Consider the following 19,553-nt stretch of genomic DNA (forward strand, 5'->3'; position numbering starts at 1 on the left):
AATACACCTTTGAAAACGCATGCTCATATCATCACAACATCAATCTGTGTGACCTAATGGTGTAAAAGGACTAGGGCCACTTGCAGTATGACACACTGTCAGAGGTCTGCCCCAGTTTGTAACTGAATTGCTTAGTATTAGTCCAGACATTACCTGTGATTGCAACATATATGTAAATACTAGATGTTGTATTAGACACTTGTTATCTCTGGCATCAAATCACAGTTACCACATCATTACAATGACAGAGGTTACATTGAACTTTAAACTGGTCTTTAGTTTTCTGCTGGAGGGGTAGTGGTGTTGATTAGGGAATGTTGAGTACTTATGTTTGTTCAAGGAGCAGTACGCAGATCCAGGATTTTGAAACTTGCATATATGAATCCTTCATCCGTGCAGGAGGAGCTGGACATGTTAACTTTAGTGGACTACCAAGGGAATACTGTACAGGTAAGAACTTTTCTTCCGAGCGCTCTCGTAAAACCATCACAGATTTCCTTCCTACCTCCCCTGTCCAGTCAGTAAGAATGGCTAGGGGTTAGTATTTTGGCAGACTAGCACAAAATGAGCTCAAATTCTACAAACGCAGAATGATGTCGCAGGAAGCGAGAGCTGGCTTTTTAAAATCTAAAAAATTTGTCCCATTCCTTGATGTCTTCACATAATTCTGCAATTGTTTATTACTTCAATATATCCAATTGCCCTGACCAAAAAAAAACAGATCTCATTGCACCTCTGATTCTTTTGTGAATTATTATATATGGTGTCCCCTAGTTACTGACCTTTCTGGCTCTGGAAGCAACCTGTCCTCATTTTCTTTATCTAAGACCTTCATAAACTTTGAACACCATTGTTCAAAGTCCTCGTAATCATTGTTCTACTATCACAAGAACAGACCCAACTTGCCTTTTTCATCCCTATGGCAAAACTTGCTTAGCTTCAACCTATTGTTGTTTCCATAAGCAACATATTATACCCGCTGATGTAAAAGTACTAACCAAGACTGTGATCAGAGTTTTTTTTTATTTGGCAAAGAAATAAGTATTCTTTGTAATAAATCATAAGCTATAATAAGCTCAGATTAAAAATACAATTTAGTGATCAGGTAAAGAAGAATCTGCTCATTATAAACAGCTTGAATAATCCTAACTGGTGGTTTTTAAAACAAAGAATTATTGCAATAATTTACATCAATACTGGATTACACTTCCAAAAAAAATACTATACTTCAATAAATACTGCCAGAACATTTGAATGGACTTACAAGTTTCAACATTCAAAAAAAAAGAAATTGTAAGACGTTCTACAGTTTTTGAAAACATTTCATAATTTAAGTTTACAATATCTAATACAGAGAAGCTTTTGCCAGCCGTTATATACCACCCTAAAGCATCATGATGCACAAAAGCACTGTTTAGTGAGGAAACCAATTGTTCAATGGTGTTTGATGGAGTAACCTTACTTTGTGATGATGGACAAAGTGCAACTAAGCGCCCATTATATGTTCGATATTATTTGGGACAATATTTTCTCCACCTCATGTCCTTATCAATACAGCATCCTTGAAAGAATGAAGAACATTTGTTATTTTGCTTGCTGTGATGTTTTCCTTTCTAACCCTCCCCCACCCAACAAGCTCTTGTGACTTTTTCTGGTATGTGGCCCTCTCAAGTCTTTTGACTCAGCATCTCTAAGACTTCCAAGGATTCAAAAGATTATCATTCTGTCAAACTCTGATGACAGCATCTACATCCATCTCATTCTGCTTGCTGAACCCCAGGGTCCCACTCAAAAAAGGTGGAGGATATCTTTTCAAAAGGCTATTTGAGACACATTGGTATGTAAATGATGCTGCGCCCTGCTTGCGGTCTTTTCCTTTTCTGTCAAAAAAGCCTTTCATTCCACATTATAATTTTGTCTGACTGTGTCCATCTGCTCGCCAAATCTCACCATCCTCACATCACAGTGCAACTTCGAGCCTTGTCCTTTCGTAAATCTGGGGACACTGTGGACAGTTCTGGCCTACTGGGCACATGTGAAATCCTTTTTGTGGCTCGTTTTGATTGGTTACGTTTGACGTTTTTGTTTGGCTTGTTTACACAAGCCAGTGTTGCCACGTGAAAAATGTCCCTTACACTGTTCTCAGACGACAACGAAGAGCATTCTATATATGTTGCTGCTCCAATCTGCTTGGCCATGCTTGAACCCTGAAAAGGCAACAAATTGTCATTTAATAACGTATCATCAAGCAGTACATTGGACATCATTCCATTTAAAATTACAATCTTAGTGGAATCTTGGATAATCAATATAGTAGGTTGGCAATGAACCTTTTCAGTAGAAGCATATTTGTTAAAAATATATATAGTGTACAGTCAATTTATTGCTGCAGCTTTTAGATGAGATAATCATTTGATGACAGGAGGTCTGTTGTCTATTTTTGAGGGGAGAGGTGATAGCAGCTGATTTCAAGCATAGGGAGGTAGTACGAGAATAGAATACAATTAGTGACATCAGCTAACATAGGAGCCAGGAGAGTGAGGTTACTATGGTTATAACCTTGCTGTAGTTCTGCAAAGTAATGTTTCATTATACCTGAATACATGTACATATTTAAGTATCTGCACAACATATAGAACTCTAAAATCAACAATGGAAAACAATAATACAGCAGGATGCATTGTTTATATAACCACCAAGGGATGCTCCATTGCAAAATGATTGTGCGTTATAACTGATGTTGCTGTTTGATATTCCTCATTCATAAATCAGCTCTTTGGAGGTCAATTCACGAACCCTAGTCAGTCATGGGCGTGATTTATCACTTCAAACATTATGAATAGGCTGTTGTGAGGATTTTCAGCTGACTATTATGCAGATAAGTTACTGCTGGTCAATTCACAGAATGACTGAGCTATAACTTTATCAGGAAAAGGCTTATTTAATCTTATTTAATCCCAGCTCTTCCCCTCCAGCCACTGCATCCCAACCCAGCTCTTCCCCTCCAGCCACTGCATCCCAAAACCAGCCCAGCCTGTCTCTGCCTCCCTAGCCAGTTCTTCCTCTCACCCATCCCTTCCTCCCACCCCAAGCTGCACCTCCATCTCCTACCTACTAACCTTATCCCACCTCCTTGACCTGTCCGTCTTCCCTGGACTGACCTATCCCCTCCCTACCTATACAACCCTCACCCCATCCCCCTCTCTGATGAAGGGTCTAGGCCTGAAACGTCAGCTTTTGTGCTCCTGAAATGCTGCTGGGTCTGCTGTGTTCATCCAGCCTCACATTTTATTATCTTTAATCTGCACACTGGGTCTTAGTCTTTATGGTGGTAATCACATTACACATGCACTTCATGATCACAAAACACACAAAGGGGCAAAAAAAAGAAGTGGCAGCCATAGGTAGTGTTTATATAGTTATGGCCTCTGTCATGTGCAACTTTGGCAGATAGCAGGGTTAGAGGTGGAATGGTAGACAACTAAAGTAGTACTTCAATTTACTTACAATACCATGATCAGTTTTGGGAGTGGCAGTGGCATTAACACTGCTAACAACACCAGAGCTACAATTAAATTATAGCAATTAAATTACGTACAATTTCATTAGCTATTTGCTGTTTAAAATTTCTGTTGAATGCAACAAAGATGCTGGGATCATCATGCTGTCAAATGCAAGCTTAAAAATGAGAAGCACACCATTTTAAAGCAGCACAATTGACTTTCAATGAAACTTTAAAATTAAAAAAAATACTTACTTGATCATAGGACACAGGATTCTGTCGGTGATTGGACAGTTCCACTAATGTTGTCAGGTCTGTCCGCAGATCAGATTTGCACCCAACTAACAAGGTTTTTGTATTTGGGCAGAATTCCTGGATCTCACCTTTCCACTGGAAAGACAGGAAATATGTTAATGAAGCTCAGGTGAAACTAAAGTCCAGTTCTTTTCAAAGTCACTGCTTGAGGTTGTTGTATGCACTTCAGCAAAGCATTAAACAAAGAGCTATTCAGCATTATTTAACAAGTGAAGGCAACAGACAGCATGTTAATACTGAGGAATAATACTCCAAGTGCATTAAAAAAGTAGTTAATTGTAGATGATATCAAAGTTTGGCTCAGTGTTTATGACAATAATACAACAATGAGCTTTTGTGCCTTAAATCACTCGAACAGACACAGCTACACTGCAGGCCTGAATACCAAAAAGGGCCTTGTGGTCATGTCAAGTGATGTCAACTTGTATTGAATTGTTTACCACAAATTGTGAACAATGCACAGCTGGATGAACAAATGAACTTCATGACATTTATCATGTTTAAATTGCTTGCTAATTACCAAAAGATAATTGTCATACAAGTTACAATCTATCACTCTTTGCTGTCGTCGTCATTGCTAATGAAATTGGACTCCACAAAGTGTACAATTCAAAGCTACGCATTTGTTTTAATCAATAATGTGTTTGAATAGTCCTTTCCAATTAGGAAAATTTCATAAGGAACTCCATAGGAATGGACTAACAGATCCAAAAATGGACATAAAACCAAGCGCGTATTCGGTGAATAAAAAGGTTGATCAAAGAATTCAAAATGAGCATCTTAAAAAAAGACAGACAGAAAAAGAAAGAGGCTAATAGACAGAACTTAAAAGCCTAAAACCAAGAAGAGTAAAGGCATATTTCCCCCCAGTGATGAGATAAAAGCACTGGGGGCTGCACAGGACAACAAGACATGTAATCTGTGGATTGGAGGAGAGGACTAGAAATGTTGGTGTGAAGTTCAAGGCTTTTAGAACTGAAGAAAGGAAGGGCCATGACAATGGATTGCTTTCAACAAGAGGATTTTAAAAGCAAGGCAATGACATCTATTTATCAATGCAAATTTATGACCTGAGGGCAACGATCATGGACTGGGATATTTGGAGATACAGGCAAAAGATTTTTGTCTGCATTCAGGTTTACAGAGTGGAAATTGGGAAAGCATCAAAATAGTTGAATCTGGTGGCAACAGATCAGGTTTTAACGTAAGGGAAACTGAATTGGTGTAGATGAGATGTAGCACAGGATCTGTTTGGTGGGCAGGATATGGTACTCAGAACCTCTACGCAGGGCTGAATAAGATAGTTATATTGCAAAGTTTGGTTCAGCCTGTGACACTGACTTTGAAAGAGAAAAGAATAAGAGTAGAGACAACCCTGGTAATTATAGACCTGTGAGCCTTACTTCAGATGTTGGTAAAGTGTTGGAAAAGGTTATAAAAGAGAGAGCATTTATAATCATCTAGGAGAGAATAATTTGATTAGGGATAGTCAGCACAGTTTTGGGAAGGGTAGGTCGTGCCTCACAAACCTTGAGTTCTTTGAGAAGGTGACCAAACAGGTAGATGAGCGTAAACCGGTTGATGTGGTGCATATGGATTTCAGCAAGGCGTTCGATAAGATTCCCCACAATAGGCTATTGTACAAAATGCAGAGGAATGGGATTGTAGGAGATATAGCAGTTTGGATCAGAAATTGGCTTGCTGAAAGAAGACAGAGGGTGGTGGTTGACGGGAAATGTTCATCATGGAGACCAGTTACTAGTGGTGTACCGTAAGGGTCGGTGTTGGGTCCACTGCTGTTTGTCATTTTTATAAATGACCTGGATGAGGGCGTAGAAGGATGTGTTAGTAAATTTGCAGATGACACCAAGGTTGGTGGAGTTGTGGATAGTGAAGAAGGATGTTGTAGGTTAGAGAGACATAGATAAGCTGCAGAGCTGGGCTGAGAGGCGGCAAATGGAGTTTAATGCAGACAAGTGTGAGGTGATGCACTTTGGTAGGAGTAACTGGAATGCAAAGTACTGGGCTAATGGCAAGATTCTTGGTAGTGTAGATGAGCAGAGTGATCTGTGTCCATGTACACAGATCCTTGAAAGTTGCCACCCAGGTTGACAGGGCTGTTAAGAAGGCGTACAGTGTTTTAGCTTTTATTAATAGAGGGATTGAGTTCCGGAACCAAGAGGTTATGCTGCAGCTGTGCAAAACTCTGGTGCGGCCACACTTGGAGTATTGCGTACAGTTCTGGTCATTGCACTAAAAGGAGGATGTGGAAGCTTTGGAAAGGGTGCAGAGGAGATTTACTAGGATGTTGCCTGGTATGGTGGGAAGGTCTTATGAGCAAAAGCTGGAGGGACTGGAGGCTGTTTTCGTTCGAGAGAAGAAGGTTGAGAGGTGACTTAATTGAAACATATAAAATACTCAGAGGGTTAGATAGGGTGGATAGGGAGAGCCATTTTCCTAGGATGGTGACGGCGAGCACAAGGGGGCATAGCTTTAAATTGAGGAGTGAAAGATGTAGGACAGATGTCAGAGGTAGTTTCTTTACTCAGAGTAATAAGGGAATGGAACGGTTTGCCTGCAACGGTAGTAGATTCGCCAACTTTAAGTACATTTAAGTCGTCATTGGACAAGCATATGGATGTACATGGAATGGTGTAGGTTGGATGGGCTTCAGATCGGTATGACAGGTCAGCACAACATCGAAGGGTGAAGGGCCTGTACTGTGCTGTAATGTTCTATGTTCTAAGATCACACTAAGTGCAAAAAATGAAAATATCAGTATTAAGTCAATGTTAATAAAATGGCCCCCATAAGATCAGAACTCCATGTTCTACAAGTGGGTTTTGACAATTTCAATTCAGAGTTGTATCTAATAGATAGGCTACATTTTAATCCATTGCGCCAGTGACTTCTCAATGGCAAGGTGGTCGCAGCAGCAAGTTTGAAACAAAAGCACCGAGTTGTGCAAGTCCTAAATGCACTAGTTGTACCTCCAAATGATGGGTACATTGGTGTTATATTACTGAAGATATTATTTCAACTAAGCGACAGGTGAACAAGTTAAGGCAATGTAACAGGAACCTGGCTCAACCCCTCAACTTGCTCAGGCTATTGAATGTGCGGACGACAAAGTGTGAAGCTGGATTATCTCTGAATGTGCAGATGATCTTAGATAATGGGAACTGCAGATGCTGGTGAATCTGAGATAACAAAGCGTCGAGCTGGATGAACACAGCAGGCCAAGCAGCAGCTTAGGAGCACAGAGGCTGACATTTCGTCCCTAGAACCTTCATCAAAAAAGGGGGTTGGGGAGAGGGTTCTGACTTGTCTGTCTCCTCTCCACCTATCTTCTCCTCTCTCCATCTTCGGTCCGTCTCCTCCTCTCTCCCTATTTATTTCAGAACCCTCTCCCTGTCCCCCTTTTCTGATGAAGGGTCTAGGCCCGAACCATCAGCTTTTGTGCTTCTAAGGTGCTGCGTGGCCTGCGGTGTTCATCCAGCCTGACACTTTTTGTTATGCTGATGATCTTAGTTGGGCTGCTGGTTGCCCGCAGAGAGCAAGTTAGAAACAGAACATGTGATTTTTATCTGGAGGCAGACTACATGAAGTGAAATTGTGTTGCCAACTTCACATCAAGATTTGCATATGAAGGAAGCGAGGGCAGGGGAACTGGAGTAAAAGAGAAAGCTTTGTGTCATTAAGCTTCTATGTTATTTGGGTAGGTGAAAGAACAACATGACACAAGGGCAGAGTCAGAGAGGAAGCTGCAAGTCACGCTGTGAAAATGGAACATTTTGAATTCTATTTAGGACTGTTTAAACAGAACAGTTCAGTACTGTAACAGCATGAACAATTTCTGAGAACATGGTGTAGAACAAACAGTTCCATGGAAGGCAGGTCACCGGCCAACCTTTCATAAGGCAGCAGAATAAATATTGCAATGTGTCTTTACTGTTGCCCTCTACCAAATTGTCAGAATTAATTTCACCCCTTTCCCCTACCTTCACCCCAATGACTTTGGTTTTAGAAATTCCTTATCAACATTCGATTATAGCATTCGAGATGAAAAGAAATATTATGCAGCAAAAGTTTACAGTTTGACGCAGTTATGGGATTTCCACAACTCTTGAAAATATAAGCTAACTACCCTTCAGTTCTAATGTTGGATACAATTTGACTCTATTACGTATCTCCTTGACATAACTTGCCTTCACACAAACACTGAAGATTACTCAGTGAAGTATTCACTGCTTTGCTCACATACATGAAATCTTCCCAGTGACTCAGTCACTGGATTTCAGGTTACAATGAGGCGAAGTCCATAGTTGTACACCAGGCTACAAACAAATGGGAGGCGCTCCAGTAGTAAGAATCAAAGCAATGTACACAAAGCTATTATTCTAACATTTATTAACAGCGGCACAGCTGCCTTCTTCCCACAAGAGCCTGAACACAAGGTTGCTGCTTTCACGGTGACGTTGATTGCAGTTATCACTTTGCATGGTTTCAAATTTAATTCAGGTTATTGGAAGCAGCAGACTTTAAAATCCATTTTTTTTGGTTTGCATCTATTTTAGTCTATTATTTTTGGTCTTATTTCAAAAACAGCAGTTAATGATTTGCGATTGACTGTGCTATGCCACCTAAAAGAAACTTATAATGCCAGCAGATTTGAAATTCCTTAAACAAGTGACTAAGAAATGCTTGGCACTGTACTCCTTGAGAAGAATTCTCTCAATCTTACAATATATCACCTTCCTTCAGAACTCAATATTTTTGATTCCACTGTTTTGCACCTCCAAACAATTAATTGCAAGCTTAAGGGCAAACTTGAAAGTTTTAGTCTGATTAGGTCATCATGTTCCACTGAGATAACTCACTTCCGTGGAATGGTGTCCACACCCAACGTGTGACATCACTGCAAGCGGCAAGCCAAGGTGCCAGCACGGAAATGACTGAATGAGAACTTTCTTATCTGGACACAATTATTGCATTGTCAAAGACAAGATAGTACTGTACGCTGTCAATAGGTTTCAGAAATTGTTCCAACTAATCAGTATAATATTCAGGAACAAGTCGCATAGGGTAGAAAGAGGCATATCTACATGACTAACTTGCTAATCAAAAATAAGAGAGAAAAAAATGGTTAACTGAAGATTCTTAAGTGAGGGCCAGTTGATCTATTCTAGCATACAAATCCACTTGGGAAGCAAGGTGTCAGGGAGTGAGAAGTTAGTTTCTCTGTGGGTTATGACAACTGTATTATTGAATAAAACTATGTCCCTTTCTGTTAAAGAACTGGTGCTGCAAATCTCAATTCAATTGTGTCTTAAAATAAACTCTGGCACACCTACCTTTTTAAGTACACTGTCAAGGGTCTCTGGGCGACTTATATCGAAACAAATCAAAACAGCATCAGAATCAGGATAGGAAAGCGGCCGGACATTATCGTAGTAGGGGGATCCTGAATACAAAACAATTCCAAAATGTCAGTCATACAGTGGGTGTTTTAGCAAAGCACAATATTACAACACAACAAGAAATGTCTCTTGATAATAAAATGTGAGGCTGGATGAACACAGCAGGCCAAGCAGCATCTCAGGAGCACAAAAGCTGACGTTTCGGGCCTAGACCCTTCATCAGAGAGCTGAATGAAGAAATGTCTCTTGCTCATTATAGAATGCCCCAGGCAATTTGTTGCAGGCACAGCAGGTTAAAACTAACAGACAGCTCAGGCGAAAAATGTAATTTGAATCCCCAAGTCTGGTAAAACAGAAACTGTAAACATTAATGAATGTAAAAAAGAGACAAGTTTAAAAAATTGGAAGTGGGAGCCTTCTGAATATTTAAATCTGCAAGTTTAAGTTTATGTTTATAAATTATGTTGAAAACAGTTCTTCAAACTCATGTTACATGAACATAACAGTTATCACCTGCATTATTGGTACTATAATGCAGGGAGAAGTACTTGCATTTACATAGCACCTTTCACATTTTATAACCTTCCAAAGGCCCATCACTTAAAAAAAAGTATTTTTGAATTGTAATTTAGGGATGCCAACTCCCTGGAATTAGCCAAAACTCTTCCACTGTAGAGCACAAATTACTGAGTTTTCCTGCTCCCTAACAACTCCCCAACTTCAGTTTTACCTACTTCCTGCCTCAAGCATTGAAACACAGCTTTTTTGCTGATGTCACATGGTTAGAAATGTCAATCACACTCTCCAGGAATAGCTCCCGTGTTTGCAACTAATTTTTGATCCAGGCAGAAGTGACAACTAATATGGTTAGACCATGCTATGGACAAAGCAGAGAAAAAAACAAATAAGTAATTGGTTTTCATTCTGTTATCCAAGGGACAAATGCTGAACAGGAAGGTGGGGGATGGGTAAACAGTCAGCTATTAGAAGCTCTCAGATGGAACTTCTTGCATTTACTTTAATTCAATGAAGGCCTCACTCACGGCTTTGTTACCTCTAGATTTTGAAACTCCTGGTTAACCTCCAAACTGTCACCTTCTATACCCTTGACCTCATCCGAAAAACCCTGCTGCCTTGTACATATAACCTTGCACCATGTTTAATCACCCATTTTCTCGGTGCTCCCCGAGCAACAATAATTCAGTGTGGCATAACATCACTTTCATACTTATCCTGGTTTCAAATTTTGCCACTGACTCGCCATTCTACATTTGTAATGTCCAATCTCTGTACTTCTCCGTTCTTAACTACTGAACATCACCAGTTTTGTGGTCTGTTCACAACTGGAGCTTTAGCCTTCCCTCTGACATCTTTCTACATTAGAAGAAGGCATTGCACAAATGCGAGTGACTCTCAATGTGGCTTCCCTCACTTCTGAGGGAGTCAACATATCCTCAGTACTGCACTGAAATGACAGACTACATTGGACAATGTAATCTCAGTGATGGATTGGAGAGAGGTTCAGTGACAAGACACACATAGGCACATCAAAGAGGGGATGTACTGTAAAGTTTGGCAGTATTAGCAACTTGATTGTAATAGCTATATAATGGCCACAACCTCGCTGAAAACACTCTACAACCTACTGATTTGTACTAGCACAATCCAATGCTCATACAGCTGTATATTTCTGTAATTACAAAACACTTCAAAAGGATATCTAAAAGCAACAGCTTTGCAAGCGATATTGACTTAAGCACCAAAGTTGCCATTTAACAGCAGCTGATCTACATTTGCACCACATGGTCCCAAAAATTAATTCAGATGGTCTAACTTATTATCCTCAAAAAGGAAAAACAGAAATTGCTAGAAAAGTTCAGCAGATCTGGCAGCATCTGTGGAGAGAAATCAGAGTTAGTGTTTCAGGTCCAGTGACCCTTCTTCAGAACTGGATCGAAACATTAACTCTGCTTTCTCTCCAGAGATGCAGACAGACCTGCTGAGCTTTTCCAGCAAATTCTTTTTCAGATTTCCAGCATCCACAGTTCTTTTGGTCTTTATCCTCACAAACACATCACTGAATCTCAACAGCTCAGGAATTTAGCCTCTAATCCGATACTGCTATTTCTATTCATTCATTAGATCGGATATTTACTTCTTTACACAATGGAGTTTGAAAATTTGATTCTGGCTTTATTTCCAATAAACAATGAATTTCAGCAGTTCTTGAAAATGCTGTTTTGGAATTCTGCACCTTTATACCAAGACTGTACTTGCATGAGAGATAATGGATTCTCCAGCATCTGCAGTTCCCAAGATAATAAAGTGTGGGGCTGGATGAACACAGCAGGCCAAGCAGCATCTTAGGAGCACAAAAGCTGACGTTTCAGGCCTAGACCCTTCAGAGACTTGCATGACATGGCTAAAGATATTTTACTTTTCTCTCATTTAAAGTGAATTTTTCAAATGTGATAAACAAAGTGCATTGAAAGAGGAATTGAGTAGTATTTCCAGTGATATCCATTGTACCAGGTGTAGGCAAGGAGTGAAAGGTTAAAAATCATTGAAGTCAAGCTCTGCAAGTTTAGCATCATACCAGCTGAAAAGGATCACCTGAACATAATGGACTTAAAATGGGAATCATATCATTAACATTGATATGACGGCCTGACTGATTTACCCTACTATATTACTGTCAGGCCCTACCCAACAATTTGCTTCTTGCTCCTTGCATTGCAATTTAGACTTGTAATATCCAATCACATTGAACTGAGGAAATGAAACAAACAAAGAGGTTGAGTGGCTAGGTGTCTCCTGTATCACTGATTGATGAGTCAGTCAAATACTTTTAATTTCAGTCTCATCCTGTCTGTAGTCTTTACTGAATTAATGATGGTCAGATTTGAGCATCTGTCGCACTGGTATACTGGAGCATGAGCAGTTGACAAAGATAAGCACATTCCATAGATTTGGATGTCAACCATTGGGAATTAAGTGGTCAAGGACCGTAAGAATCTCCTTCAACACTAAACGTGAAGTTGACTAGAGTTCAGGCTACTCAAATCAGAGTTGTGGCCTGCTGAATTGAAAAATTTCAATGGTAAATCAAGTTCAATATCCAGAAAGGAATGAACATTACAATGCTCTACTGACTTCTCACACAAGTCATTATTCATATCCATTTTCAATTGCCACTCCCAAACAAACTTAATAATTAGTTTTGATTTGCACACAGTCCTGATACAGCAATCTGGGTAAACACTCAGCTGTCAATCAACTAATTTTAAACAACATTGAGCCTTTTTTAAAGAAAATGTCATCTTTTGACAAAAAGAGAGTAGGCAATATAGAGAGATCTCATTTCATATTTTTCATTACTCTTGCATTATCCTGTCTAGTTCAGAGTTTAAATATGCTTCACAAATCATTTTTTTTTCCTTTAGTAATTAATGTAATCCTTCCAGTTGGTTATGTGGCCCAATTAGAATTTCCCCAGAGAAGCAAAAGCTAATTTACTTCAACACTTCACAGATGTTCCCCTGTGAAATTAAAAGATACAATGAAAATATTGCCTGATCTTTCATACTAATCACCTGAGAATAGCATTTAACACAGATACACATGGCTGCCGTAAACTCCTTTAGCAAGAAAGTAAAATAACAAGGACTCGAGAATCCAAATAATACCCAATTGCATTAATACTTTACAATCTCTTTTGTTATCTTGACGCTTCAAGCTAAATTCTTGTAGGCTGCTAAGAGGGCACTTACGATGTTCAAACTAATGAAAGGCAACTTATTTACACAAGTGAGGAGACTACTTTGTCGGGTTCAATCAATCAAATTACAGGTCTGGAGGAACTGGATATGACTATGTAATTCTTAACGCTAAACTCGGAACTGGGGCAGAGTGAAAAATTCACTGATGATCAAAAGAATTTAGAGTTAGGGAACTCTGTATAAATATGATAATATGCGACCAGTGTGTATAAGTAAGTTGAGCTCTCTAATATGATATATCACAATTGCTTACAGTTTCTCTCAGCTGGGACTTCAGTGAAAATAGTTCAATAAAATCTCCTCCCACATGCATCTTAGGACACAAGAACCAATTTTAAAGACTGACTCAAACCATAAGATGAGAATTATGTCTACAAAATGGCTAAGCAATATGCAATTGGTTGAAGAAAACAAATGTGAAATTTAGTACTGATTTGAAATTTAACTAACTGATCCACTATAAATCAATGTGCACATGTAGGGAGGTGGGGTGCAGCATGGGGATTGGATGCACAAGACTTCTGAGTGTAGTTTTGGCAAGCCATGCACGTTGTGTTACCAACAGATCAGCATCAACCACACTGAAACACGGCCACATCATATCTCTTTCGCTGTCCAGAATACAACTGAATTTTTTTCTCAACTTTTCTTCGACCCTAAACTTCAGCTGCAACTTACAAAATTCATACTGACATATTGTACAATAGTTCCTCTCAGTTTCTGGAGCAAGACAATGTTGCCAAGGAGGCTGGTTATTAAATTGTGTCCAGTCATCAACCGAGTGTGACTCGTGTGCAAGCCTTACAAGATGACATCATTCAATCTGATTTGAATGAAATACAACTAGTACTGGAGCTGGGGTTTGGGTGTGGCAAGGAGCGTGAACATCGGTTTCTCTTCTGTGTCTTACTTGCAAAGCACTGTAAAATATTACAGTAGAGAATTCAGATCCAATAGTGATTAACATGATGATGCATCTGTAAAATGATCGATTATGAAGGTCTCCAAAATGCCTTACAACCGTCAAGGCATTATGCACACCATTTAAGGGTGATCCAATTACAAAAAGGTACACAAAATACTAATTTAAGCAGGTAACATTCTGATGTCTTGAGCACACTGGCTAAATGCTGCACAGTACTGAAGATCAAAGAATCTTCAGCAGACCACACCACTCACAATATTCAAGATAGGATACGGCTCATATTTTTCAAAGATCTTTCCTGCCAGAATAGTGGATAACAGAACATTGATTTGGACAGTGAGACAAGATAAGTGATCAAACAACTGCGTCTGTCTGCAATTTAGATGTTTAACTCTACATGCAGAGAATGTTAAAACTTCTGTTCCAAAAATAATTAGCTGCTGCCAGTAAACTGTATGCTCTTCATACTCATGATGAACTGCAGAGTCCATGAGTTTATACATAAATTCCAAAATTTTGCTGGAGGATCAGTTTCAGAAAATGCTATGCCTAGCTCATTACATGTTTTGACCATCTGGCCAAAGTTACTACTGGAACGTTTTTCAAAAACATTAAACTCATAGCCAAAAGGACAAACAGTTAGAGTTGCTGGAAACATTTGAGTTTTACAAAATCACTTCAATTACTTATTCACTGTGATTCATGTGCACAAAATCTTAGGCATGCACAATGAGAATTTTTCAGCAATTTTCCAGCATGAAAATATAAACTTATGATCAAATGTTGTTTGTCAATCTATAATTGTTTTATTCCTAGAACTGAGAAAACAGTCACTTAGTGTTACAAGTTGTAGCACAGTATCTGCAATAAATAGCAAGGCAGTCATTTTAGCAGCTCAAGAATCTTGTAATGGAATCATCTACATTGTGATTATTTTTGCTTAACCTCATTAGAAATCTTCACATCAATTCACACACTACATTAAATTTTATTTCTGAAATTTGCAAGAAACTCTGATATATGTTCACTGTCATTAGGTTATATAATCTCTAAAGAAATATAACTTAATTACAAGCTTAAAACAATCCTTGAGTATTTTGAGGGAGTTATTCTCAAACCATGCATCACAGTGTGTGTATTTACACAAATGAGCCCATTTAACAAAAGATGGGCCAAGTTCATTATCACTGCTGGACCTCAAACGTAAATGGTACATCTTCTCAGAAGCCTCTGTCAGTGCTACTTTGAATTAGAGAACAAGGAATATAGGAATCTTGGGTGCACGGGGAGTTCTGATCTCTGGTAAAGCCGTTGCTTTGGTATTAGAGGGGAGGTGCCCCAATAACAAGCACCACACTTGCCTTCATAAATTGTTTGAAAGCTCTTGCTTTGTTTCAGTAGGGATGCTTAATGTGTTTGGAACTACATAACTGTCCTGGGTCATTAAATTTACTAAGAGGGATGAGTAATTAACCAGCCCATGATAGTCAACGCTGTGGAGTAAGAGAAGTTAACCAAATATTATCAGGAACAACACTCAGATTATCACATGCAGTGAAAGCGTATCCAAGTCAAGATATTCCTACCACATCACTTTTCAAAGAAAAACAGTGTTCCTGCTTCCCAGAGAGAGGAAACTAAAATCTAAGCAAACATTAAATTTCATTTTTAGTACAATAAAATTGGAATGCCCCATCCAAGGTGTTCCATTATTGTAAAATGGGAAGTTTCAAAATCAAATCTTCTGACTGCTCTCCACAGTTAGTTAAGATACCTAACTTAGAGGATACATGTATTCAGTTAGCTATTCAGATTCACAAACTTAAAAGAAAAGGAGAGACTTTGAGAAAGTCAGCTTTAATTGTTAGGTGTTTTGAGTTGTCTGCTTATAGGATTTATAACTACTGTCTGAATTTTGCTATCAGTACCTTAAAACAGGCATAATTTCAAAATTAAGATCATCTTGCCCAAAAGGAATCTCATATAGTACATTGGGTATAAAATGGGTACATACAGCGGGAGAATTAAGAAATATGACGGAGGAAGAATCTTATTCTTGTCCAAATGAACAGTTTTTAAGCTTGGAGTAGCGAAGTAGCGAGTAGCGTGTAAAATTTGGAGTCATAAAAAACCTCCCTAATATGTAACGAGCGACATTGTGTGGAGAGGGAAGCAGAGAGAATGGACATAGCGACTGATCTATAACAGGGGGCGACATTCTCTCTCTCTCGCAGCCGCTCGAATTTGAGATGCGGGCAGTTTTTGATGGCTCGTCAACGCAATTCTTGACATACCAGTCTGGAAAGGGGACATTCCAGCGCCGTGGGATCACGGAGATGGAAACCGTTTAAAGAATAGTTAATGGGCACAGAGTTTTGCAAGCAATCAAACTCCAGTGCGGTGATCGAGGCGTTCAATTCGCCTCCGCGCTTAATCTTTGATGCGCCCCGAGAAGACAACACTTTGAACGCTCACAAATTCTGGCTGAAGAATTTTGGACCATCTCACCACGATCGCTTCCAGAATTCTTCGAAACGGTAATATAATCATTGCATGAAATGCGCCCACGCAGAGGTTTAACCATCATTATGATCAGTAAATAAACAGGGTGGAAATGCGGTGGATGGATGGTTTCCGAGACTTGAGGTGCAATTAAATTTTCGCACGGGTAAGTCCATTTCTCTTCTCTTCCCCTACAAACGTTTCAAGTCTCTGGAGTGGAAAAAAAGGGAAACCTCCGGAGGAGTAAGGAACTGGCATCTTCCCAATTTAGCTCTCCCCTCCCGCCGTGCCCGTAAATACCCCAACTGAACCGGAAAATTGAAAGGAATGTGCATTCCCCGATTTCAATGCTTTAGATTGGAAACTTAGACAACTGGAGCAACGCGACAGGCAGGAGGAGTGCTCTCGGCGGGCGACTTTTTTTTCCTTTTAAGATCCTGACCATTATAAAACATCAGTGGGTCAACCTGCCTTCACACCTGGAATGCCGAGAGAATGCGATTTAAACCAGCCGGGTCTGAGTTGTATAAAGGCAAACCACGTACTGACACCAGCCCCATTTGTTCAGCCTTCGGTCAGCGGTGTTCACAAAATCTAGTTGGAATATCAGTCTCCCAAACATCCCATTGGGTCGGGGATAAAACCCAACTGTTCCCTTGAAGGAGAAGGGCCAGGTTACTCAACCGATTATGGTTGAAGCCTGGAAGGTGTTTTAAGATGCTGCCTGGGTTCATCCAACAGTACTTGACAGTCCTAGACCTCAAATGTTCCTTACCTGAAGTATCCCAGAGACTCAGCTCTATCCTTTGTGTTTCTATTTCAAAGCTGGCTGTGTAATTTTCGAAGACCGTGGGCACATAGCTCTGGGCACAAAGAAAGTAGAAGACACAAAACATTTTGAAAACAGATGGCATAAGAAGAACGCAAAAAGCAAAAAAAAGAAAGTATTTAAAACAATTGCACGTGTTACATTCGTTTTGAAAAGGAACTGAAAGTTGTTAAATTGCGTAAAATGAATCCCAGCCGTTAAGAACGTTGATTCAGGGACACATGTTAAAAATTCATTCACAATGACAAAAGAAAAAAAATGCGTCGGGTTTTTGGAAAAATTATAACTCAAAAAGAAGCATTAGTCATTTCACATAGGCGTTCATTCAGATATAACAACATACCTCCGGGAAACAATCCTTGGCAAAAACGTGCAGCAGAGCGGTTTTTCCACATTGACTATCTCCCACCACAACTATTTTGCATTTCACGGTTTGATTATCCATTGCGTTTTTAGCAAGCTTCTGGCTTGGCCTTCTTTCCTTCATTGACGTAGATTTGGCGTGAGGGTTAAAAAAAAATCAAACACAAAATATCGCCGGATTGCAAAACGCTGGTGGCAAACAGCCGTTTAAAAGTAGACGGTGATGTGAGGAGCACTGACTTCTTCTCTGGGGGAAAAAAAAGCGGAGAGTCTTGCGGCTTATATTTATGTATCTATCCACCCGCCTCCCCAGCACTGGAAGCTCCAACCACAACTACTGCTGCTTTGGGTCCGTGCACCTTCTCATATAACATCTCCAAGTCCGTGGGGACCTCTGGGCCAGCCCCGTTCAGCAACATAGACTAAGGGTGGAGCTAGAATCAGGCTGAGGCTTAGTAGTCCAGAAGCGTAGTTTTCTCTATTCCAAGCCTGAAGCTCCGGACTACAACCCTCTCAATGAACGACGCCAATCAATCCCGCCTCTTCTCGTCGCTGATTGGGTCCTCGCTCACGCCATTGAGAGGACCAGAGACCGTGCCCGTTTCCTCCAAAGCCGATTGGCTCACCGCGTGATTGTGACGCACCCTGACGCGTTGCCATTGGCTACCTCCCTTGCCATTCGGAGGAGCCACCTTGCCCAGAATCAGTCAGTGTGCTGCCGGCAGTTCATTGCTTCCCACTGCTTACTGCAGGGAAAAGGGTCATATTCTCATAACCAACTATGTTGCAAGCGCAGAATTTCCCATTTTTTTCCCCATTGCTAACCAACCGAGCCCTATGATGCAGACCTCAGCTTCATGTGGTCACTTTTGGATTCCATCTGTATTACCATTCAGGTCCTACTCTTAACCCTTTCAGAGATTAAATATCGCTGCTTTGATTTAATTCCGAACATATCTTGTGGTGCAGTGGTAGCGTCCCTACTTCTGAGCCAGGAGGCTTGGATTCAAGTCACACCTGCTCCAAAGGTGTGCTATTACTTTTCGATTTATTATATCTGTCCTGATAGGAATCAAGGGTTATGCAGAAGAGTAGAACAAAGTACGTGCCTAATAAGGTCGAAATGACACAGATGCTATGAATAAAGTCATTACTGTGTGGATGTTGTAATTGTTTTCAGATCATCTTCGCAAAATTATTTCTAGCACAAGAAAGTTTAGACTTCTTGTGTGGAGTTATTCTAGCAAAAAGGGGGACTTGTTTACTTCTAATCATCCATTCTGCTTTATGTTCGATTATCTGGATTATCTGCAACACCAAGCTTCGCCTATTGGTCTCATCGTTCGGTCGTATCATTGGTGCGGAAGACTGAAAAAGATTCAGAAAGAAATAATTGTAAGTCTTTAAAAAAAATGCTAGGAATACATGGCAGTTCCCTCAACGTCTTAAAGTCAGGAGAAGTCAAATTCAGACTAAGCCTGTAACCCTGTTATTAAGGTGTACGTATGAGTCAAAATTGAAACAAGGAAACGTTATTTAACGAGTCGAAGGATGGAAACGCCACTACTGTACAACAACAGCGACAGAAATGATTTTTTTTCTGGATATGCTGCACGACAGCACCACGCTGAAAAAAAGGCAAGCAAAAAGTCCCCCGGTATTTTAATCTGACGCCCTCTTCAGTCTAAAATAAAATCTGTTCTGCAGCCGGAGAGTTGGACAGAGTAAATTGGATGCCCAGTTAACCTGTAGAACGAGGCGATGTGAGGATGGAGATCTTCACGAAATTTAACAATACAAAAATGGGTGAAGATATCTGGCTATAGCAACAGCCAGAAGTAGTGGTGGAAGAGAATTATTTGAGAGAAGGGCTGTGGCTGGAATTCACAACGGGAAAGGCACGACAAAGAAATGGCAG

At 40.0% G+C, this 19,553-nt stretch overlaps 1 protein-coding gene across 1 annotated transcript; it reads right to left on the minus strand.

Annotated features, from left to right (window-relative positions):
* Positions 1–1,049: 1,049 nt before the first annotated feature.
* On the minus strand, positions 1,050–18,150 carry rnd3b (Rho family GTPase 3b). Its single transcript, XM_048534627.2, has 5 exons — positions 17,616–18,150; positions 17,219–17,306; positions 9,172–9,281; positions 3,758–3,892; positions 1,050–2,207 (listed from the first exon to the last, which is right to left on the minus strand). The coding sequence occupies exons 1-5, from the start codon at positions 17,757–17,759 to the stop codon at positions 1,956–1,958; spliced, it is 729 nt and encodes a 242-aa protein (XP_048390584.1). The 5' UTR covers positions 17,760–18,150; the 3' UTR covers positions 1,050–1,955.
* Positions 18,151–19,553: the final 1,403 nt, after the last annotated feature.

The sequence above is a fragment of the Stegostoma tigrinum genome, chromosome 7 (assembly GCF_030684315.1).
Source record: "Stegostoma tigrinum isolate sSteTig4 chromosome 7, sSteTig4.hap1, whole genome shotgun sequence".
In the NCBI taxonomy this organism is placed as follows: domain Eukaryota; kingdom Metazoa; phylum Chordata; class Chondrichthyes; order Orectolobiformes; family Stegostomatidae; genus Stegostoma; species Stegostoma tigrinum.